At 35.2% G+C, this 25,173-nt stretch overlaps 1 protein-coding gene across 4 annotated transcripts in view; it reads left to right on the top strand.

Moving 5' to 3' along the window:
- The window catches only part of CARNMT1 (carnosine N-methyltransferase 1), a 40,008-nt gene that overhangs the window by 1,365 nt on the left and 13,470 nt on the right, over nucleotides 1–25,173 (top strand). For all 4 annotated transcript variants that reach the window (XR_003790811.1, XM_029203074.1, XM_029203075.1 and 1 more), the window contains exons 2-6: nucleotides 6,408–6,603; nucleotides 7,445–7,608; nucleotides 20,345–20,485; nucleotides 21,436–21,614; nucleotides 23,643–23,756. Coding sequence is in view for 3 of the 4 variants with exons in the window: in XM_029203074.1 (XP_029058907.1) it covers nucleotides 6,408–6,603; nucleotides 7,445–7,608; nucleotides 20,345–20,485; nucleotides 21,436–21,614; nucleotides 23,643–23,756 (794 nt within the window). In the remaining variant the exon portion in view is untranslated. The remainder of the gene's footprint in view (nucleotides 1–6,407; nucleotides 6,604–7,444; nucleotides 7,609–20,344; nucleotides 20,486–21,435; nucleotides 21,615–23,642; nucleotides 23,757–25,173) is intronic.

The raw sequence follows: 25,173 nt of genomic DNA, 5'->3' as shown, positions 1-25,173 counted from the left end.
ATTTTTACGTTGCCAGTGCTTGGCATGTTGTTGGAGCTCTATTTTTAACAAATAAGACAAATAGTAGCAAAGAAGTACATTTGTCATTCCCAAATAGTTTGTCAATTTGTAACTGATGGTTAAACTAGTTTGTTACTATTCTGAATTTTAAAACTTGCTTAATGAAAGCTTAAAGTTACTTCAGACTCTGATTAAATTGGTGACATGAAGTTTTGAAGTTGAGAGATCTTGATGAAATAATTTACTAATTAAACTCGGGCATAGGAGCCATGGATTGCATTACTTATGGAGCTCAAAAGGGAATTAGTAACATGGGGATTTGATTTAGTATCAACGGAGTGAGGAAGGCAGACAACTGGAGCATTGAACTTGTTACAAGTATTGTGTCTGGAAGAACCATGCAGCGAGGGGAAGAAGCTGACAATAGATAGCCAGAAGTGTTAGCTGCAGAGAAGTCTGGTATATTTTACTGTTGAAAAATGTAGAAAGAATACTGGGAAATGTCTTGGGACTATTGTGGACTCAGTTAAAATGTGTGTTTGTACGCAGTTCTAATATATTGGGACTAATTTAAAATTGATATTTATGATTGAGTATCAGCTGGGCCTTTTTGTGGGGGAGGGCAGGGGATTTTGACCTGAAACTAGGACCTAAGCGTGGCAATATAGAAAAGGGCACTGTGTGCACGTTCTGGTGGTTGTGATACAATTTCCTATACTCTCCTCCCTCTTCTTTACCAGTTCAGTGTGGGACTGAGGAAAATTTCATTTTTAACAACAATCCTTTTTATTTGCATGTACTCTCTTAATGAAAAAATTGAAATCCCTGTACTGAAAATAGTATACAATTAAAAGTATGTTTAGGGGTATGGGAAGGATTGTGTAGCAGAAAACACTGGATTATTACATTCCAACATTTTATAATCTTCTAGACCTGTACTGTCCAATACCATAGCCACTAATCACATCTGGCTGCATTTAAGCTTAAATTACTTAAAATTTAATAAAATTAAAAATTCCTTTCCTCAGTCTCACTAGCTACATTTCAGGTGCTCAGTAGCCACATGCGGCTATTGTCTGCTGTACTGGGCAGTGCAGATGTAAGCCTTTCCATCATTGTAGTAAGTTCTTATGAACAATTCTATTCTAGACCTTTAGCAGATGCTTCCAAATTTCAGACAGTTTGGTTTTACTGCTCACTGCCTTTTTGTCAATATATAGGAGATTTAGATAAAGGTCATAAGGCAAGAAATGTCTTTTGATTAATATTTTCTCTTTCCAAGAGAAAAACAAATATATATTAACGCATATATGTGGAACCTAGAAAAATGGTACAGATGAACCGGTTTGCAGGGCAGAAATAGAGACACAGATGCAGAGAACAAACGTATGGACACCAAGTGGGGAAAGCAGCAGGGGGGAGTGGTGGTGGGGGGATGAATTGGGAGATTGGGATTGACATGTATACATTAATATGTATTAAATGGATAACTAATAAGAACCTGCTGTGTAAAAAAATAAAATTCAAAAAAAAAGAATTCTCTTTCCAGTGGCTTCCAGTCCTGTACTTTCTACAGATTTTGCTTAGATGACATATTCTGACTGAGGTAAAAATGATGATAGCATTGTACTGAATAGCAAAAAATGTTAGCCTTAAAATACTGCTCTTGTTATGAATGGAGATACCTACTCACAGAAGAAATACTACATTTGAAATATCAAACGTCGTCAGAAATGTCCTACTTTTAGAAATAGCAGTTAGGTGAGATCTTAAAAACTGAGATGTAGAGCGCATTTTTACAGGTGAGGGGATATGGTGAGCACCTTGCCTAGGGTTATACAACCAAATTATGGTAGAGTCTGGCCTGAAATCCAAAGTCATTAACTAAAAATTTACCCTGCATTAGTAAGTAGTGGTACTAGTAAGACAATTTTAACCTTGGGCATTTAATAAATATTTTAAATGGATTGAGACAGACTCTCCTCTGAAAAGGTATGCTTCCGTGTTTGGAATTCTTAGTTCAACAGGTGCAGAGGAATGGGTCTATGACCTTAGCCCTTGGCTAGATCCAGCACTGGACCCACTTTGAGTCAGAGTTGGGGTCACTGCTGAGATCAGCCTTCTAGAGAGAGCTGGAGGTAGGGATACCCTTGAGGAAATGTGGCTGCTGACTCTATTCTCCTCTTAGGTGCCCAAGGATGTAGCCTCTTAATGCTGACTGAGTTCAGAACCAAGGAGAGTCTGAAGGTTGTAAAACATTCCTTTAAATTAAGGTTGGCAAACTTTCTTTAAAGAACCAGGCAATGAACATTTTAAGCTCTGAGAGCTAGGTGGTCTCTGTTAAAACTGTTCAACTGTAAGCTTGTGTGAAAGCAACCACAGACAGTATGCGAAGGAATGAGTATAGCTGTGTTCCAGTAGAACTCTACAAAAACAGACAAGTAGCCAGGAGGTCATAACTTGCCCACCACTGTCTTAAAACACATTGATAATGTAGGCATTTACAGAATAGTGAAATTAGCCCCAGTTTTAATAGTATAGTAAGGATTGGACTCTTCTCAACTTTGATAAGACCTCACTTATTTCAAGAGAGTATGTAGATGTATGTTATGGACAGCTTTGCATACCATTAAGTAACCAGGGGTTAAGGGATATGCTGCATCTCATCCTGCTCTGTGTAGTTACATCACTTTCTTTGTTGTGTTTTGTTTTGGTTTGGCTTTTTGTTGTTTTTTGCTGCATTGGGTCTTTCTTGCTGCGTGCGGTCTTTCTCTGGGTGCGGCAAGCGGGGGCCACCCTTCATTGCAATGCGCAGGCTTCTCATTGCGGTGACTTCTCTTATTGCAGAGCATGGGCTCTAGGTGCGAGGGCTTCAGTAGTTGCACGCCGGCTCAGTAGTTGTGGCTCGCAGGCTCCAGAGTGCAGGCTCAGTAGTTGTGGCACACGGTCTTAATTGCTTCACGGCATGTGGGATCTTCCCGGACCAGGGATCAAACCCGTGTCCCCTGCACTGGTCAGCGGCCTCTTTAACCACTGTGCCACCAGGGAAGCCCCATTACATCACTTTTATATGGAATTAACAGAACTTTTATATGGATTGGCTTTTCTGACCAATCCATAACTTACTCAACTCCCCTGCACTTATGGAAATAAGTAGTCTCCAAGGAGAACCAGAAGTGGTGCCGAAGGAGCATAAGTGAACATTTATTGATTGCTTTTTACATATGCTGACATATGGAGTTTAAATAGTGACAAAGATGAGTTTTGTATTTTAGAAGAATTTATCTGATTGGAGGTGGGAGGGGGTTAGGTTGGGGAAGGCATATTTAGGTAGCAGGCCTCTCAGTTTATCTTTGGGAGACATAGTGAGGGCCTGAGGTAAAGCATCGGAGGAGGGGGAATATGTAGATAGTTTTATGAAGTAGAATCAAAAGTATTTCAGGCTTCTTGATTGTGTGTACTATGAGAAGAGGCATTGACTCATTAATTTCTGACTTGAGTGGATGTGTGGTGTACCATTCATCAACATCAACCATATAGGAAGATGTGCAAGTTTTTTTGGTGGGACGTGTGCTAAGTTTGGTTTGGAAATGCTGAGTTTTGAGGCGTGGTGAGAGGGAGTTGGTGGGGTATCCAGTGCCCAGGAATTCTAGGAAAGGATTACTGTGAGACTATTTAACCTGTTGACAGTGAATTGTAAACTGTTGCAACTCTGCTGTTTGCCTACTTTAAATAGTTACTTAGTGTCATACTCTACTGATAGGAATGTAAATTGGTAAAATCTTTCTGAAAATCAGTTTGTATCAAGAGCTTTAAAAATACTTATCTTTCTGATCTGGTAATTCTTTTGGGAATTTGTGGTAATTTTTTTTTTGAAAATGTAGACAGATTTTGAACACAAAATTTCACTGTATAGACAAGTGAAAGTATCGAGATGCCCAATGTTTGGGAAATAGCTAAGTAAATTTTGGTTGCCTAAGATGGGATGATGATGAGCAGCCCTTATAGTCATTTGTCATATAGATATTTGAGAACTTTTTTTCTGACCTGGGAAAATTCTTTCGATAAGGATAAAGAATTACAAGTGTTTCTAAAACTTTAATGTGCATGTGAAGCATTTGGTGATCTTGTTAAAAGGCAGATTACATTTCAGTAGGTCTTGCATGGCACCAGAGATTCTCCATTCCGAACCACTTCCAAGTGATCTGCTGTGGTCTGTACCGCATCTTGACTAGAAAGGTGTTAGATGACTTTGTCTTAAACAGAGAGAAATATGCCAGAAAGTTAAAAGTGGTTGCCTCTAGAAGAGGAATTATTAGGCATTTTTTTCCTCCTGAATACTTTTACTTTTCTTCATTTTTCGTATTTTCACTGTGTACACATTAGTTATATAAATTATGACTATGATAAAAATCATATGACTGTGATTTAGGCACTGGGCTAAGTGTGTTGTGTGCTTTATTTTGTTACACTTTCAATGAAATCCATTAAGTAGGCAGAGGAGTATAATGGTGTCTACCTCTTGGGGTTTTATGGAGATTTTTCAGAATAATTCATTTTAAGTGACTTGGTTTAGTGCCTGACATTTATTAAATCTCAATAAATCATAGCTTCTGTCATCATCATCATTGTTATGTATTTCCTTGTTTTGGTATATGAGACTGTTGAGCCACAGGGAAAGGAAGTAACTTGCCAGGGGTCACATAGCGAATAGGTAGCATAACCTGGGTTTCAATCTGGATCTGTTACACTCCAGAGCTCACTGTTGTACTGTCTCCAGGGGGGAAAAAAAGCAAACATTAGTGCAGCCACTGCCTACTTGGTTTCACATTATCCCTAACCACCCCCAGAATACCACCACACGCAATCTTCTAAAAATGTGACCAGGTTTTTGCTTCAGTTTTGTCAAGTTTCTTCAGAACCTCTTTAAATATGACTGTTCAGAAATTATACAGTAATTTGACATATGATAAAATGACAGAATTATTTGGATAAATAGAGAGACTCAGGCAACCAAATGAAAAAGAATATTTTTCATTTCCATTTAATATTGAGTAAATGCTAAAGGACATTTAAAAGAAGCATATGCATTTATGTATTTGTTTATTTGTATATGTAAAATGTAAAGAATGATGTAGTGAACGCGTACCACCGAGTTTACAAAAAGGACATTATCTTATCCTTTTCCCCTCATAGGACATCATTTTCCTGCATTTTCGTTTCCTTACTTTCCTTGTAGTTTCTCTACATATGTTTAGTCCCTACAATATGTTGCTTATTTTTATATAAGATGGAATTGTACATTATGTATTTTTCTGCAAGTTGATTTTGTCAACAAATGTTTTGTTTCTGAGTTTTATCCATATTATAGTGTGTAGCTGTATTTATTAACTGTATTCTGTGTATAACTATACTGTATTTTCTTCGTTCAGTCTACTGGTGATAGACTTTTTGGGTTGTTTCCAGATTTTTTGCTTGTTATTTCTTACAGTGCTGTGATGAGACTTATTCATGTGTCATGTGCCCGTTTGCAAGTTTCTTGAGTATGTGTCTAGGTGTATGATTGCTTGGTCATAGGGAGTCTGCATATTAAGCTTTACTAGGTAATGCTAAATTTTCTGAAGTGGTTGTACTAATTTACGCACCCACCATCAATCAGTATATAAATATTCTAAATCTTCCACACTTTTACCAGTATTTCATATAGTCAGGCTTTAAAATTTTGCCCATCTGATTGATGTAAAATGACATTTCATTTTGAGTATAATATTTAACTTTTAAAAATGATGTTCTTTTTAGGTTTTATTCCTTTAAAAAGTCCTCAAAGTGACCGTTAGAGTTATCTGGAAACTTTTGGAATACAAAGTGTGAATATCGTCATGTAAAAAGCTGTAGAATTTCAGCTTTTCATTTGTTTACTACTTTTATGGTATATAAGATCTTTTACAATATTTTAAAAAATTCAACTTGGTTGGCTCTTAATAATTTCAAAACACATTTTGTATATATTCTAAAGTAACTTCAGAGCAGCATTCTGCTACTTGATGGAGAAATCTAAAATTTCTAAAATCAAAGCTGTTCTGCTGAAAATTTTAATTTTGGAAATTGAAATCATAAAAATAAACATGTTGTGCATTAATCCTCTTTACGTTTCCTTTTTTCTCCCTTCTAATTGGTGCAGGTGTTTTAACTATTTGTCTTTTGTTTGGTTGCTTAGAGAGTTTGTAATAAGATGAAAATATACGAAACTTCGTAAATCGATATCCTTTAAGAAACCAAAAGATTGAAAATGGCTGGACAGTATCCAACATTATAAGGAAATAATTGTACAGGAAGAGAAACTTAAAATAAGATTGGCCTCTGGTGAGGATTCTTTGCCAATTTAAAAAACACCTTTTATGTTTTAGCACCAGTATGCATGAGCGAGTGCACCGAACAGAAAGACAATTTCGATCACTCCCAGCTAATCAGCAGAAACTACTTCCGCAGTTTCTTCTTCACTTGGACAAGATCCGGAAATGCGTTGATCATAATCAAGAAATACTACTCACCATTGTGAATGATTGCATACATATGTTTGAAAATAAAGAATATGGAGAAGACGTATGTGCAAGTTTGTTCTATTTGTTTTTATTTTAGGGTTTGACTTCTATATTTTGAGATCTTTATCTTCCTGGATTTCATTTTTATGAAATGAAAGAGTCATTGGCTCTACTTAGAGAATGTTTTCACTTGTATGTTCAGTCATTTTATTAGGTTTAATAGAACAGTATGCCAGAAACTGGATTTGTTCACTGATTTTTTTCCCCTAAAAGTACTAAGATAATTGTGGGCATTTTGATACACTTTTCACAGTGTTCCGCCTATTGTGGCATATGGAGTTAGTGACTTACATTTTTATCAACAACTTTCCGAGCTGTGTGAAATTAATTTCCCTTGCTAAACATTATCTTCAGAATCTTGCATCTATTGATGTTCATCTTTTACTCTAAAAGATTATTTTCACTTATAAATCTCAAGGGACTGGAAGTAATAGAAACTGAAGTCCTGTTTTTGTATCCACAGGATAGGTACAGTTGGGCCACTCCAGTGTGAGCCTTTCCATGCTGCCCCATCAGTGACCTGGAGTCTCTTTCTTTCCTTTCTTAGACGGAGAGAATATTTGGTCTCCATAGCAGCTCAGTTCTGGTCCTCTCTTGAGTAAAGACTGCTTAATTATATGGTGGTTTCATGATTAATGGACCATACTGTATTGAGGGTAGAAGTGAGACCACCAAACTCTTTTCATTTAGAATCTCAAGCTGCACTTGAACCCCGGTCAAGTTGAAAGGCTAGTGACCTACCCTCTAAACCATCTATAAAGCCCCTTAGTAGCATGTTTATTTAATCATATTCAAGATTGATTACTTTCTGAGAAACTAATTGATTTCTGTTTTTTAAACAGGAGAATGGAAAGATTATGCCAGCATCCACATTTGACATGGATAAGTTAAAATCCACATTGAAACAGTTTGTGAGAGACTGGAGTGAAACTGGGAAGGCAGAAAGGGATGCCTGCTACCAGCCAATCATTAAAGAAATTTTAAAAAATTTTCCAAAAGAGAGATGGTAAATAGTATCTTGTTTTTAACCAGTTTCTTTAAGATATGTAAGCACTGAGTTTCTCTAAGAGATATTTCACAGTGTTGATTCATTTTTACAAGTTGCTGTGTGACTGTATTTTTTCATGTGTGGGTGTATGCTGTTATATTTGTTCTTGGGTACTTTGTGTGAGATTGCAGTTAGTGTTTTGAATAATTATTGTTCTAGCACTATGGGAAATTACTCTATCTAGAAATTACATAATGAGAAGATTAGATTGAATGTTCATTATCAGTGACCTTTTTTTTATAATTTGCTTTATAGCAGAGCAAAAAGCTGCAAACTATTTTAATTTTCCTCATTATGGCATATTTGTAAACAAGTGAGGGATCTATAGCTCAGAGAAGAGATTCTTAACTTTTATATGCCATGAAAACCTTGAGCAGTCTGAAGCTCATAATTTTCTTTTTCAGAATAACATAAGTGAATAAAATAACATCCATAGGATTACAAAGGAACCAGTTATTTTGAAATATACTTATGAAAATACTTAAAAAGCAAATGTTATGTAACCTGCTTTTCATCATGTATCACATTAAATAAAAGTCTTGCAGGAAGTGTTAATGTATTTTGAAAATAACTGAACCGGTATATGCTATTTTGAGAATCTCAACAGCTAATGTGAAGTGAATATATATATGATTTCTATTGGTGATACAGTTACAGGTACTCCTAAAACTACTATTGTTTGTTGTCTACATTCATAATTGACAAAAGAATAATCAGTTAAAGGTTAATGAAATGAAAATGTAATTTTTTTCCACCCCCTTATAGGTACAGTGAATTCTGTCTGTAGACCTCTTTGGTCCATGGATCCCAGGTTAGAAACCTGACTTACAGGTTATATATTTAAAGAGAAACACTGGGTGGAGTTCAGTCTATTGTTTTAAAGGATCATTGTAGAGAGAGAGGCTCCTTTTCCTCATCTTCTTCCTCTCCTCATTGATTGACATCTTTAAGTTTGGATGTATCCATTCAGAAATTTCCGTACATATGTGTGTGTCCCTTCTCTCCCTCTCTTTTTTGAAAACTTTTTATTTTGAAATAACTTCAAAATTACAGATAAATTGTATGAATTGTACAAAGAGCTCCCATATATATTTTTTTACCTAAATTCACCAATTCTTAGCATTGTACATTTGCTTTTTTATTTCCTTTCCTATTTCCCTTCCTTCCTCTTTCCCCCCTTTATGTGTTAGTCTGTAGCCGTACATATACACGATAATTACTTAAACTATTTGAGAGATTAGTTTCCATATATCATGCTTTTTCACTGCTTAATACTTGAGTTTTTTTCCTTAAGAACAATGATACTCTCTTACATAAGCATACAGTGCAGTTACCAGATTGAGGAAATTTAAACTTGGTTACTGCTTTCTAATCAATGGTCTATATTTAAGTTTCATAAATTATCCTAATAATGTCCTTTATGACACTTATTTTTCTGTACAGTTTAGGATCCAATCCAGGATATTGTGTTATGTTTAATTCTAATGTCTTTAATCTGGAACAGTTCCTAGGCCTTTTTTTGACTTTCATGACATTAACATTTTTGAAGAATACAAGTAAGTTATTTTATAGACTCTTCCTCAGTTTGTCATTGTCTGATGTTTCTTCATGATTAGATCTAGATTATATGTCCTCTCGCAAAATAATAGATAATTGATGTTGTATCCTTTTCAGGATATCACCTTCAGAGACGTGCAAAGTCTGTTAGCCCATCATTGATGTTTCTAATCAAGGTGTTATTTGGTTTTCCCACTGTTTAGTTACTGTTTCTCTTCTTTTTTTAAAATAATTAATTAATTAATTAATTAATTTTACCACGTTGGGTCTTCGTTGCTGAGCGCAGGCTTTCTCTAGTTGCGGTGAGTGGGGGCTGCTCTTCGTTGTGGTGCGCGGGCTTCTCATTGCGGTGGCTTCTCTCATTGCAGAGCACGGGCTCTAGACGCTCAGGCTTCAGTAGTTGTGGCTCACGAGCTCTAGAGCACAGACTCAGTAGTTGTGGCACATGGGCATAGTTGCTCCATGGCATGTGGGATCTTCCCGGACCAGGGCTCGAACCCATGTCCCCTGCATTGGCAGGTGGACTCTCAACCACTGCGCCACCGGAGAAGTCCCTGGTTTTTTTTTATGGAAGTAAGCAGATAAGTACTTTTTTCTTTTTAAGTACCCCCTTTTTCATACACAAAATGGAGCATACTATATATTTTATTTTGCACTTGCCTTTTTCCACTTAATCCTCGATTAGCTCTGTGTCAGTTCATGGAAATCTTACTCAATCTTTTTTTTTTTTTAAACAGTTTCAGAATACTTCAACCAGTCTCTTATATTTGGTTATTTAAGTAAAGTAGCTGGCAGTATCTTGCAATTATAATGCTACAGTTAATAACCTTGTGCATGTATATTTTTGTATTTTTGGAGATGTATCTTTAGTGTAAATTCTTAGATGTGGAATTGCTGCATCTGAAAGGTAAATGTATATTGGTTGCTGTGCAACAAAATACCATAAATTTAACTGCTTAAAACAACACATATTTATTATTTCATAGTTTCTGTGGGTCAAAAGTCTGGGCATGGCTTCACTGAGTTCTCTGTATAGGATCTTATAAGGCTGTAATCAAGATGTCTGCTGGGCTGTGTTCTGATCTAGAGGCTTGACTGTAGAAGCATTGACTTCCAAGCTCACTCAGGTTGTTGGCAGGATTTGTTTCATTGTGGTTTCAAAGTAACCATGTTAAAGGAAACAATTAAGTGGCATTAGTACATTCACAGTATTGTGCATCCATCATCTCTGTATACTTCTAAAACGTTTTCATCAACCCAGAATAAATCCCATACCCATTAAACAGTTACTCGCCATTCTCTTCACCCCATTCCCCACCTTTGTCAGCAGTGTGACTAGATGTGGTTTTCTTTGTGTTTCTCCCACTTGAGGTTGGCTTTGCTTTTGGGGGTTTGAGTAGATATATATCACCGAATCAATAATTCTTTGCTCTTATCTCTTCACATGATTCTCCTGCCTTTTTCTCTATTTCTTTCTCTTAGCGTTGCCAGTTACATATATATTAAACTGTTTGCTATTGTCTCTCAGGTTTCAAGTGGCTCTTTTTCTACATTGCCCCTCCCCGTTAACTCGTTTTATATTTTAGTTCGGATAATTTCTATTGACTTCACTTGAACTTCACTGATTCTTTATTATGCCAGTCTGTTGATAAGCCCATTGAAAGACTTTAAAATATCTGTTTTATTTAGTGAGCCTTTAACATGTAATGGATGCTGATCCACCTTGTTTGAATACTTTTATGTCTGTGTGCCATGTAGATTGTCTTTAGCTGAATAAGTATGAAAATCACCCAATGTATTTCTGCTTGTGACCAGTAGTTTTTTGGCATGCTGTGCTGTAATTATGTTCTGAACACACAGTTGAAGAGATAATAGATTCGTTGTATACTTTTGATTTTTTTTAATCACTTAAAGCTTTCATAATTTTTATTCCATTGTTGATGAAGTCATGACACTACTGATGTTCAATTCTATAAATATTTCTTCAGTCAAGTGTATAGGGTTCTGGGTGTGAGACCCAGAAATAGCTCAGTAAGCGAGTAACTCTGGACGCCCCACAATTGAATTTATCATTATTTCAGCCATGTTGTCAGACTTAAAAAAGAAAAAAAAAGACGACTGCTTATTTCTGCATGTCCAGGTATCTACTGCACAAGATTCGGATGTAGAATCGGTAATAATTCACTGCCTTTTTGTGTGTGCTCTGCAGATACGATTTAGAAAGAAGTTTTTTAGTGACATGTTTTTTCTAGAAAGAGGTTTATTCTTAGGCTTCAAAACTAGGCAGATTTCAAATATTCAACTACAGATATTTCAGATTTCAGATTTCAAATGCTTGACATATATAGTACTCACTTGACAAGCTTTTAATTTACATTTTTATTGTCCATAGGCTTTATTAATGCATTTTTATACTTTATTATGTCTGGATTGAAGATGATTTTCATAGATAAGATTTGACTCTTTTTCTTTTTTTGCATGTGTTAATCCATTGTTAGATATATGATTTGCAAATATTTTCTCCCATTCTGTAGGCTGTTTTTACTTTCTTGATAGTGTCTTTTGATGTACAAAATTTTATAATTTGAAGTCCAGCTTATCAGTTTTTTTCTTTTGTTACCTGTGCTTATCATACCATATCCATTAAATCATTGCCAAATCCAGTGTCATGAAGATTTTCCCCAATATTCTCTTCTAAGAGTTTTATAATTTTAGTTCTTAAGCTTAGGTATTTGGTCCATTTTGAGTTAATTTTTGTATATGGTATCAGGTAAGGGTCTGACTTCATTCTTTTACATGTGAATATCCAGTTTTCCCAGCACCATTTGTTAAAAAGACTGTCTTTCCCCCACATTGAATTGTCTTGGCACTGTCCTTGAAAATCAATTGACCATATGTGACGGTTTATTTCTGGACTCTCTATTCTATTCCATTGGTCTATGTGTCTGCCCTTTGCCAGTACCGTACTATTTAAATTTCTGTAACTTTGCAAGTTTTGAAGTCAGGAAGTGTGATTCGTACATTTTATTCTTTTTCAAGATTGTTTTGGCTATTTGGGGCTCCTTGCAATTCCATATGAATTTCAGAGTCAGTTTTTCCATTTCTGTGAAAGAGGCTATTGGAATATTGTTAGGGAGTGTGTTGAATAGGTAGATTGTTTTTGGTGTATTGATATCTTAATAATGTTAAATCTTCCTATCCATGAATACAGGATGTCTTTCCATTTATTTAGGTGTTCTTTAATATCTTTAAGCTTTGTTTTTTAGTTTTCAGTGTACAAGTTTTCAATGTAACACCCCCTTGTTTAGATTTATTCCTAAGTTTTAAATTCTTTTAGATGCTATTGTAAATGGAATTGTTTTCTTAATTTCCTTTTCTGATTGTTCATTGCTGATGTATAGAAACAACTAACTTTTTTATGTGTTCATCTTGTACTCTGCAACTGCTTAATTTGTTTATTAGCTCTAGTAGCTTTCTTCTGGATTCTTTGTGTTTTTCTACATATAGGAGCATCTCATCTGTGAATATAGTTTTTACCTCTTCCTTTCCCATTTAATTAGCTCTGGAAGTACATAACAATACATAGCAGTGGTGAAAGGGGGCATTTAGCTCTGGGTTTTTCATAAATACCCTTTTTTATTTTGAGGAATTTTTCCTGTATTCCTGTTGTCCTGAGAGTTTTTGTCATGAAAGAATGTTGCCTTTTGTCAAATACCTTTTCTGTGTCAGATGAAATGATCATGTTTTTTTTTCCTTTGTTCTGTTAATTTTCTTCTATTCTTAAAGCCTACCTTTGTTTACTTTAATAAATGTTACAAGTTTTTTGTTAATTTTTATCGATAGTCTTACCTTAAATATTCTACAACTATTAGAATTATAATCTAGTCTCATTATTTCCTTATTTTTCATACTTTTTATAAATATATGTTTTCAGTTTTAGGAACTTTTATAAATATTGCTGCTTCCAAAAATATATTCTTAAAGTTCCTACTTGGTGCACTCTCTCAATGTATATACTGTTTATAAAATAATGGATAATATAGTTTGATAGCTTTTGTAAACATAAAATCCAGGTATTTCTCAAAATTCAAAATATCTTTGTTTCTGAAAAGTAGGTTGTGAGATAAGACTTTTTACTGTTGGAGTATACAAAAGTTTGGGTATTTTTGGAAGGCTGAATGTCCAATGCTTAAGTCAGTATAATTTCTAGCACTTTAAACATGATTTCGTTCATACTCAGTGATCATTGAATCATGTGTATTACCATGGTATCCAGTCAGCGTAACAATGTTAGCTGTACTAAAAAGGCATGTCATTGTTAAAGGTACTTACTGAACTAGCATAAGTATTATTTTACTATTATTTATCTGTTATTGTTATTATTATTTTAAAATTTATTTATGTATTTTTGGCTGCATTGGATCTTAGTTGCAGCACGTGGGATCTTTCATTGTGGCACGCAGGCTCAGTAATTGTGGCGTGTGGGCTCTCTAGTTGTGGCACACGGGCACAGTAGTTGCGGTGCGTGGGCTTAGTTAACTCGCGGCATGTGGGATCTTAGTTCCCCAACCAGGGATCAAACCCGCGTCCCTTGCATTGGAAGGACCACCAGGGAAGTCCCTGTTATTGTTGTTGTTATTATTATTATTATTACTGTTGGCAGATACAATGTAGACTGGTGAGAAAAGGATGAATTCACTCAGTGTTTCTAACATTAACTCTTAATGTTTCTTTAAAATAAGTAAATAATTGAAAAAAAATTTTGAATAGGTAAAACATTTTGCAGGGTTCAAAATTTTAAAGGTTTCAAAGGATATAAAGTTTCCTACCCAGCTACCCATTTCCCTTCCCTGAAAGTAATCAATGTTATAAAAGTGGACATTGATATATGAACTTTAAATGAAGTGCACCAAAATATCAAACTTTATTTTTGGCATTCTGGTACCCAATGGAAAATTTACATGTTTCTTCCTATGTCATTTGTTTTGCTTGTTAAACTTAGATTGGTTTCCTTATAATAGATAAGATGAGCTATTAAAAAAAAACGTAAAAAATAAACCTAATAAAATACAGCAAAGTCTTTATCCATATTAAAGTTATAACTTTGCCATAAAAAGTAAACTCCGAGTCCTGGAAAAGGGAAATAATTATAGCCCTTCAGAATCCAGGTTGACTCTAGGTAAATCCTGGTTAAGTTTGGGTCTCAGATAAATTTTTAGGATTCTGTTTGTGCCACAGCAAGCGCGTGAGAATTTTATATTTTTACACTCAGGCTGAATTTGACTTACATTTATGTCAGCTAGCCTTTGGATTGTGTTCTTTTCTTTTTGAAATTTCAATAAAGGCCTTTTCTAACTGAGCTGTCTGCAAAAAACAATATACCTAAACATGCATAAATTAACTGTACTTGTGATCATTAAAATAATTTTTCCTATGAAAGCATATTTGTCTTATCAGTTTGTCCAATTTGTTCCTGTTTAGAATACAAGCAGCTTTGAAGCCACAGATTAACATCTATATTGGGGTCTATTTTTAAATTAAGGAAATGCTGTTTTAATTGTGCTGAATGCCAAACACTTCAGTAGTTATTAGCTCAAGAATTTAGTGCTATAAAGTTTATAGTTGCTAAGGAGAGATTCTTAGGTACGAGTCCTATTTGAAATGGGAAATCACAACCATGTAGAATCATATTCTCTTAATGAATCCTGAAATTTTCTGGACTGTACTTTCTAGAGCTTAATTTTGTTAACCCATTCTATTTTAGAAGAATTTGAAGTGATATTTTGTTTGTGGGTGGTAAATCTATTATGCCTTTGCATTTCAGTATATGTCTAACACTTCAAGAAGACAATGATATACTATTGACTATATTGAATATATTTTTTCTTTTATATAGTTGAGCATTAGGAAGAAATATGCTGAGCTTTAAAGAAGCATTTTTCACTTAGATTGAAATAAAGAATGTAAGTTATAATATATAAAAGGGTTTAAAAAATCATATTGTTTAATCTATCAGAGATAGTAACTGTTAAGATTTACACATTTTAAAAGGATTATTTTTAGCTGTAAGAAACCATTTTAAAAGAGCAAATGGAGATTGCCAAATAATGCCAAAGTAGTTTAGAGACTGAAAATAGTCTCTTTTTTCTATCCAGAAAGTCCTCTTAGACCAAAGACAGATATATATTTCAGATTTCTTTCAAATCAAGATCTCAAGCACCTACATTCCAGGATTTCAAGTGCTTACAAATCTAGAGTAATAACTCAGTGGAAAAACAATTCAAGACTATAACCTAGTAGAAAAATAGTGTAAATAGTAAACAGAAAAAGAAATACAGGGTGCTTAATCTCATACAAAAATGCAAATGTAAAGACCACACTAAGGGGCTTCCCTGGTGGCACAGTGGTTGAGAGTCCGCCTGCCGATGCAGGGGACGCGGGTTCGTGCCCCGGTCTGGGAAGATCCCACATGCCGCGGAGTAGCTGGGCCCGTGAGCCATGGCCGCTGAGCCTGCGCGTCTGGAGCCTGTGCTCCGCAACGGGAGAGGCCACAACAGTGAGAGGCCCACGTACCGCAAAAAAAAACAAAACAAAAAAACCACACTAAGATGCCATTTTCATCCATTATATTGTAAAGATTTAAAAGTTATATAACTTACTGAAGGTGTGAGGAAACATGTTGCTGATGGAAGAATAAATTAGTAAAATTTTATGGAGGGCAACTTGGTAATTTTAACAAAATTCTAATGCATATCTTTTGATCCTTGCAATTCAGTTTTGGGAAAGCTATCCACAGAGGTACATGAGGGAAACTATTTATGCCGAGGATATTAGTTTTAATGTTATAATAGCAAGAGACTGGAAACAATCTAGTTGTCCTTAATTATCAAATTTTGATACATTATTATACAGTATTACAGTGGACTACTTATTCAGTCATAAAATAGGTTAAGAAAGCTCTGTGCACTGATTGGGAAAGAAGTTCAAGATACATTAGATCAGGATTGGTAAACTTTTTCTTAAAGGGCCAGCTAGAAAATATTTTAGATCTTGAAGGCAATGTGGTCTCTGGGGACTGACTATTTCGCTCTCTTGTCATGGGAATGCAACCATAGACAATACATAAATGACTGGACATGGCTGTGTTCTAAAACCTTATTTGCAACTACAGGTGATTGGCTAGTGGGTCATAGTTGCTGACCCCTGTATTAAATGAAAGAAGCGAAGTGATGAGCTAGGTATATAAACTATAACAGAGATATGAATGAAGTACTGAAAGCATTGAGTAGTGACTTAAAGCTTTGCCTGGGATATTTGGAAAAAGAAAGACTTTATAGATTCGGTGATAATTTAAGCTCAGTTTCTATAGGAGCTCTAAAGATTAAGGTGAGAAAGTGTTTTCTGAAATGGATGAGAAGTTGTCTTGCTGATATATGGAGTTCTTTATTGGGAGTAGATAAGTAAGTTGGGACCATATTTTTGAAGGGGCTAGACACTAATTCTGATTTCTAACCCATTTTCTAGTTTGAATAAAAAGTGTTTCAACATCCAACTCTATTAAACCTTGACATTTTGCCATAGTTGCTTCAGATCTCTTTTTTCTGTATTTTTTAAAAGAAACATTACAGATACACTTGAAACTGCCCTGCAAACAATACAGAGCACATTCTTCTCTCTTTCCAGAGATAACAACTAATATAAATTTGTTACTCTAATCTTACCTTCCTGCATTAGCTACGTGTCTATATACATGTACATAAACAACACATTGTGTTCTGTGTGTTTTAAAAGGTCATATAATGGTTTGTGGTGTCATTTCACAATTGTTTTTTTGCTCAGAATTGTGTTTTTATGATTTCTCTGTATGGACCAGCACTGTTCAACAGAAATACAATGCAAATTGCCTGTGTTACTTTAAATTTTCTCGTAGTCACATAAGAAGTGTAAATGGAAACAGGTGAAATTAATAATATACTTTAATAACCCAGTATATCTAAAATATATTAACATATAATCAGTATACAAGGTTATTAATGAGATATTTTACATTCCTTTTTTATACTAAGTCTATGAAATCTGGTATTTATTTTATACTTGAAACACATCTCAATTAGAACTAACCACATTTTGAGTATTTAGTAGCCACAAATGAGTTGTGGCTTTTACCATGTGAATTGCTGTGATTCAAATAGAACCCAGCACTTTTGATGCGTGAAAGTTGTGCATACTCCTATCACCAGGGGTCAGGTAAGTGTCACTCTGCTGACACACCGAGAAAAAGAATTTTGTGTGTTGGAATTTGCTGATTTGCAGCTGCTATGCAAAAATCATTCTGTGTACAATAAAGGAAACTTCTTTCAAGAACAACATTTCCTGCTGGTAAAATAGTTGGATCACAAATTTTGGTGCAAACATGATCCACGGCCTCTTCAGACACACTGGGGCTCTCTGTCGTCTTCATTCTTGCTTGTCTGGGAAACCATTGAAACTTTTCCCACTATTATCAGAGGTGTTAAATTTGTAGTGAATATACTGCTTCTCCATAGTTGGGCCTTAATAACTACATAAACTTGTTTGCTTGCCAGTTTTTTGCCGAGAATCTCAAACAGGCAACATTTGATTACTGAGGCACATATTAGTCATATGGCTCTATTCCCGGTTTTCTAAGTTTAAAGTCAGTTCACCATTAAGGTCTATACTTAGACTTATATGTCTCTTATTCTCCACAGAGTAGAAATGCCCTTGACTTTATAAGAACTCATACTAGAAAATGCCTTTTAGAGTGCCTTAGTTTTATACACATTGTGTTTAGAGGGACTTTCTTGTATGCTGTTAATATCCCTTATATGAAGACCCAATTGGGGGAAAAAAAATCTAGCTAAGAACAAAGATTTGGGGAAAAATTCTCCCATTCAGTGCTTGATTCTTGATCATTTTTTCCATTCTTAGAGAATTTGTTTTAATGTGTCTCCTTTAATATTCCCACTAAAATCCTTCTTTTTTCTTTCTGTAATACAAATAATTGATAGATCTATAGTAATCTCTACTAACTCTTGATAGATCTGTAGTAATCTCTACTAACTCTTAAGGTAAGGCTTGATGTATTCTGTATTCCATGGCTTTATGACAGCCTTTTAATAGCATTTTTATATAGAAACTTTCTGCCACAAGGTAGGGATAAAGAGTTCTATAGGCCTGATCAGTTTGGAAGTATTTGGTAATAGCTATCATAAAGTTAACTTTCTTTAAGTGAACAAAATAAATATTAGTACAGTTATTAACACAACTTTCCCTTAAGTTTGACATGATTTCTAATTTCTGCATGGTAATCTTTTACTCGGATTATGAGCCGTTCAGAAATTGATTATTAGTGATTGTTTTTATAAAAATTTAAATACTCTATGAATTTACTTCCAGATCCTTTTACTTTCTGTTGCATTACCTTGATTTTTTAAAAAAAATCTAAGCTGAAAACAGCCACTTGTAAAAAAACTCATGATTTTGATTGGGCAAATGGGAAGTGGGAAAAGAAAAGAGGTAGTAGTTCTGGAGAGTAAGTGTTTTGGTGGGTCTGGTGGGGAGTAGAAAATGACAGTGGCCGGTCCTTTATACAAGGGCTAGCATAGAGTCCTACAGCTAGGAGTTTTTCAGATTCTAGTATTAAAACTATATACGTTCATGTTAGATAACTGATATAGGTAGGCCTGAACAGAATGAGAGCATGTACCCATTCTCTTTATTAAAAATTAGTGTTTGCACATACAAACATATTGCATATAGTCTGGAATGAAAAGGAAACAGTCTATTTTATTTTAGTGAAAACTATTATAAGGCACCTTGGCATTAGTTTGTCCATGTCAAGTATTAAAGAATATCTTACTAATCATATTAAGCCTATTTGTCAGAAATCATTTTTAACAAATTTCAGTTTATGCCTTATTGTATATATAAAATTCAGCAGTAAAACAGACTAAATAGACTTTGTTGCGATTTTTATACAAATACCTGTTCCATATATAGATATTTAAGATTGAAGGACGCTGGGCAAATTCCCTTGTTACTGTATTTGTAGACTGAATTTTCAGAAGCCCCATAGTTCTATTTGTTTCTTTTCATTTCAAAGTGGGAAATGCTAAAGGTTATCATATGGGCTACTAGTAAAAAGTCCTGTTGCCATTTGGAGCACATCAAACTTAAAGCCCATACAGTTTAAAGATAAAAAAGAATTGTTCATGGGAGTAGACTTGGAAATTGGATTTGACTTATGAGCTAAATTTGGGGAATACAGACAATAATGAAATTCCTTTTTAATTGACACAATGACAGCTGATTATACACATTTTTCTCTGGTTTTTCACAAGAACACATTTTAGTTTCCTTAGGCTTATGTTGATTTGCCAGAAGTACTGAGAAAAGTCTTTGCTTTGCTAAGGCTTTTCAGTGGTCTGAAAATAGAATGACAGATGTTACAGTAAAGGAAATTTGTGATGGTAGAGTGATGCTAATAAGTGGAGAACAGTTTGATTGTGAACCTCTGGTTTGGTGTGATATGTTTGCCATCATATATGCTCAATTAGAAGGCAGTTCCCCATTTTCCCCATGAGAATATCCCAGCTCCAGCTTCTTTTGCCAATTGAAATATATAAGATTTTAAGGAGAGACCTGACACATTAAAATCTGCTTGTACTTAATTTGGTCACATAAACCATTGTATTACATATAGAATTCAGAAATAAAGTTATGTCTTGTTTTACTGTCTCATGTGCTAAAATAATTTTGTTCAGTCTCTTTGTATGTATAGGGATCCTTTTGGAATAATTTGTCTTCCCAGATAGGTGATAGCTACTAGGAATATGAGTGTCTTCATAAGTCTTGGATATAAGGCGACTCCTTTTTCTTCTTAAAAATAATACTTTGGGGATAAAACCCTAAAACAACAACTGAACATTTGATAATTCTTTATATCCTTATTTCTCACTGATATTTAGAAGTATTTCTCAAATTTAAGAAGTCAGAGTCTTGAGTGAGCTTATTCTTACTAAATATCTTAAGTTTTTAGTTGTTAATATGGATTTTGTATATATTTTTTTCCCCTTTTCTTTGAGGGGTTGGACATAATTGCCTTATTTCATTTCAGGGATCCTTCTAAAGTAAATATTCTGGTACCTGGTGCTGGACTAGGAAGACTGGCCTGGGAAATAGCTATGCTAGGTTATGCTTGTCAAGGAAATGAATGGAGTTTTTTTATGCTCTTTTCTTCCAACTTTGTACTCAACAGGTATTTAATTTACTTTTTGCTGGAAATAGTAATTTCTCAGAATCAGATTGACTTACCTATTTTTGCAGAATTCTGAATTTGAAGATAAGTACGTAGTGTTTAAATATGGTATATATCATAAATGTTTCTGATCGAAATTAAATTGCTTATACAATTACTACTTTAATTAGTTGCCTAGTTAACAGAATGTTGAACGGGATGGGTAAGTGATATTTTAAAAAGTGATTGGGTACTCCATGAAACTGAAATGATTTCTCTGCAGAATTTTGGGCTAAGTATTGTCCTGGAAGGAGTATTTTCTTATTGTTCCTTAAACTTATTCACCCCTTTGTTTCTTTAGTGGAGTAAGATTATAATGTAGCAATCATAATTTTTTTCTTAGTCAAATTCTTATAAATGGCTCACATATCTTAGTTGGAAAGATCTCGCAGAACTTCTGTGGCCTCATTTAGAAAGTAGTGGAAAAGAGTTTTTAAAGCCAGAAGAGGTGTGTTAGAGAAAAAATAAATGGCTGCCTTGTTTAAATAATGTGTTGTCTTGGTAGCAGTGTGAGTTAGGGGATAGTGAGAAGGTAGAAAGGAGAGTGTTGTACAAAATAATTAAAATAATTAGGTAACAAACAAAACCCATACCTTTTTTGAAAAAAATACTTAGACTTTTTTACTTGAGCTTGAGTTTCAGTGATATATTTTTAAAAATTTGAGTGAAAATAGCACATTTATATATCTGAATTTACCTTAATTTTGTTCCTGTGTTTTAATCCGTGATTGGTTACTCATCTACATGCCTATGTGGAGTTTCAGATAATTGGGTGGAGTGTAGTGGTAACACTTTTAAGTATTAATTATATAAGTAAATCTTCAATCAAACAGATTATATTTTAGTGTTTAAAGTAGATTTCCCTGGTAAAATATTTAGTTAACACTGAATTTTATGCTCATATTTTGCAGATGTTCTGAAATTAATAAATATAAGCTTTATCCCTGGATTCATCAGTTTAGCAATAACCGGAGGTCAGCTGATCAGATTCGACCCATCTTTTTCCCTGATGTTGACCCCCACAGTCTTCCTCCCGGTTCTAACTTTTCTATGACAGCAGGAGATTTTCAGGAGATATACTCAGAATGCAGTAAGTCCAAAGATCACATGCTTTATTCTAAATTTAATGAGCTAATTTTATACTAGGCCAACGTTGTGGTCATTCATTTTGACGATAGAATATAAGGTATACTTCAACGACAATTTAGAATATTTTCAAAGTTATGTATAAGGCAGTGATGGGAAATACAAAGAAATATGAGATCCCACAATTAAGAAATTTAGAATCTGTTGGGTCTATTAATATAAGACAACATGTAAGCAAAGGTTGAGTAATGAATACAATAAAGATGGAAGTAGGTTAGTGTGAGAAGTGAGCTCTTCGTGGCGAGGCTGTGACTTGAAGGATAGGGAGGAATGGCATTCAGAGGTACAAAGATATGAATGAGTAAGGTAATCGGGGATGGTAGAATAGCCTTACTGGAAGGAAAAAGGACATTTGGGGATTTAATGGGAGATACGGCTAGAGAAGTAGGTTGGTTCCAGATTGTGGATGACCTTTAAAATCAGGCTATGAAGTTTGGACTTCAGCCTGGCAAAATGTTGAAGAAATTTGAGCTAGGCATTAGAGAAAGGGAGATGATAATGGGGAAAGAGGAGAGAGGGATTGGCAATAAAAGGAAGAAGAAAAATAGAAGGCTGAGGGGTCAGCAAGTTCATTCATTTAACAGGTATTTGTTGAGTACCTGCTAAGTAGCAGGCATTGCAAAGACAGCAGTGAGCAAAACAAAGCCCCTGTGCACAGGGAACCCATATTCTAGTTCGGAGAGAGAGGCGATAACAAATTAATATTGTGAGGAAGAAAAAATAAGGCAGGGTAAAGGGGATAATGAGTGACTGGGGAGAGACTGCTGGTTTATATAGAATTCCCAGGGAAGGTCTTTCTAAAAGGGGAACTTAAGAAGAAAGATTTAGCAGAGAACCTCAAAGGAATGAAGAAGCAAGCCATTCAGATATGTGGGGGAAAGAGTTGCAGGGGGAATGGCAAAGGAAAGAAGATTTAGGGGGTGGGAAGGACGCTTGTTCTGCTCAAGAAGAGTAAGAGGGTCAGTTTGGCTGGGGTGTGATAAGCAGTGGGCAAATGATGGGAGATGAGGTTGGAGTGGGTTTGGTGGGGCTGACTCGTAGGCCACAGCGAAGACTGTGTTCTGAGAGAAATGGGAGGCCTTGGAGAGATTAGAGTGGGAGAGGAACAAGATAGTAAAGTTTTTGTTTGTTTTTCCCTGAACGCTGACCTTGTGAAAACCTGCACTCTGAAGGTAGAAGGAGGGAGATAGAAGGTGTTAGGTGCTGGGGGTAAGTTAGGGAGCAGGGTCTCAAAATAGGAGTGAAATAATGGAAATCATTGCTTTGTCAAGTAAAAGTGACTTTCTTCTGGAGCAGGTTTGAAAGAGGAGATGGTGAAGGTAATCCGCAGTTGGATCAAGTGCCTTATTTGTACAGACAGCCACCTTCAATGCAGTCTCTTCTGTCTCTGTGCCAGGCCACAGCCTCCAGAAGGCAAACAGAGTTCTCTGCTGGGTTCCCACCCACTGCTGCTGACTGCCCCCATCCCCCTTTTCAACTGGCAGTTCTCCCAAGTACTGGTGGATGCTTATGTATTCTGATGCCATTCATTTCTCAATTGGCAGCAAATGCATGCAGTCTTTTTGAAACCTTCCGGAATTGGTAGCTAACACTGGTTTAAATCACAACTTAAAATTCAAATATTATTTCATCTTAACTGATTTAAAATGAAGGCTAGAAGTTGAAAAGATTATAAACAAAACTCTTACAAATATTATTTGGTAAGGATATAGTGATATAGGTTATCAAAAATGATTTCCAAATTGATTACCTTATCAAATTAGTAATAAAAGTAAAAAGTAAAAAAAGTATCTCATAAATGATTATTTGGTAGCCTTGATTATAGCAGTTGATTGGAAGAGTTTAGCTTCTATACCCCTGCAGTTAAATGAAATATTCATAGTCTGTAAAGAGGTAACTGGTACCTTTATAGAATTCATTAAAAGAAAGGCAAAATAATATAACATGTAGTAATTTGATTTTCCTTGAATAGGTACCTGGGACTGTATTGCTACCTGTTTCTTCATAGACACAGCTCACAATGTAATTGATTATATTGACACAATATGGAAAATACTCAAACCAGGTGGAATTTGGATAAATCTAGGTAAGTTCCTCAGTATTTATTAGAATTTACACATTAATCTGAGTACTTAGAGCTGTTCTGCATTTGGTAACTTCACAGTACTAAATGTTCATGGAAGTTGTAATTATGTCATACATGTTTTAAAACCTCCTCAGTTTCCTTTAGACTGCATTCTAGTTAGTGGTACAGTTCCTCCAGTCATAGTTAGTTCCTCTAAAAGCAGTAGAACCCCCAAAATTTGTATATTCATACTAGGTCAGTCTCACAGCAGTCATAATTTCAAAGAGGTACTAACTATTAACTTGATTTTAATCGTTCCCTCATCTTCCCTACCCTCCATTCCATGGAGACAGCACTTCCTTTAAGAAGGAAGTGTTCTTTTTTTATTTCTGTAATGAAACATTTGAGGGAAAGCACTTAATCTCTCCCATGGAAACCTCCTCCCCAGTACATATACATACTAGGAAAAGAGTAGGTATGATAACTTTTGTGACTGCCTTGAGTTTAAGAAAGGTTAGAAATATAATTTAATTTATGCAAAAACCTTTTTACTGCATCCTATTGCCACGTGCTAGAAATCAAATAATGAGTATGACGTGGTCCTTCCCATCTAGAATCTAAGGGAAATTGCCAATTTTATACTCTTCCTTTAAAATAAAGGGAGAATAATGATAAGGTAAATATACTTGTCTTTTTTAGTAGGATATATAATCCATACTAAGGAAGACTTTATATTACATAAAAGTCAGATAAACATTGAGTCCTTGGTGTCTTCAGTATTGGTGTAGTTTTGTTGGTGGGTTCTGTTACGTGCTCTCTTTAATGATTTGACTTTACCAGAGATTTAGCCAGTAGGACTAAGCCTACAGGTAGTAGTAGGTCTTTTCCAGACTTCTCTTTAGAAGTCCATAGGAAAGATGAGAGCAGCTGTAAACTGTAGCCATGATATGAAGCAAATATCTCTAACCTTGGGTCTTCCTTAAAAGAAAAGTATTCTTTTTCCTGAGGAATGATTGACAGATAACATTACCTACTGGATATTTGCTCCCTGTGGGTTAGGCATTATGTTAGCCACTTAAAAATACCTTGTTTAGTCTCAAAACAACCCTATGTTGAAATGGGATTATTGCTATTCTATAATTGAAGAAACTGAATCTTGGGTTAAGTAACTAGCAGAAAGGTTGTGGAGCTTATATATGGCAGAGACAGGCTGACAGCCCCCATCCAACCCCTTGAATGCCCAATCAGCCACCTCTGCAGGCTTGTGCTGGGTCAGTCTAGAACTTAGCATTATTCTGACTGTGCAGTCATTTGGGGGTTGGGGGTTTGTCCTGTACACTGTAGGGTGGTTGACAGCATCCCTGGTTTGTACCTATTAGATTCCAGTAGTGCTTCCCCAGTTGTGACAGCCAAAAATGCAAAACTACCCTTGATCAAA

Source organism: Monodon monoceros, unplaced genomic scaffold, assembly GCF_005190385.1.
Source record: "Monodon monoceros isolate NGI ecotype Baffin Bay Population unplaced genomic scaffold, NGI_Narwhal_1 Super_Scaffold_5, whole genome shotgun sequence".
In the NCBI taxonomy this organism is placed as follows: Eukaryota; Metazoa; Chordata; class Mammalia; order Artiodactyla; family Monodontidae; genus Monodon; species Monodon monoceros.
Note: the sequence above shows the minus strand (reverse complement) of the source record. Positions and strands in the feature narration are given on the sequence as shown.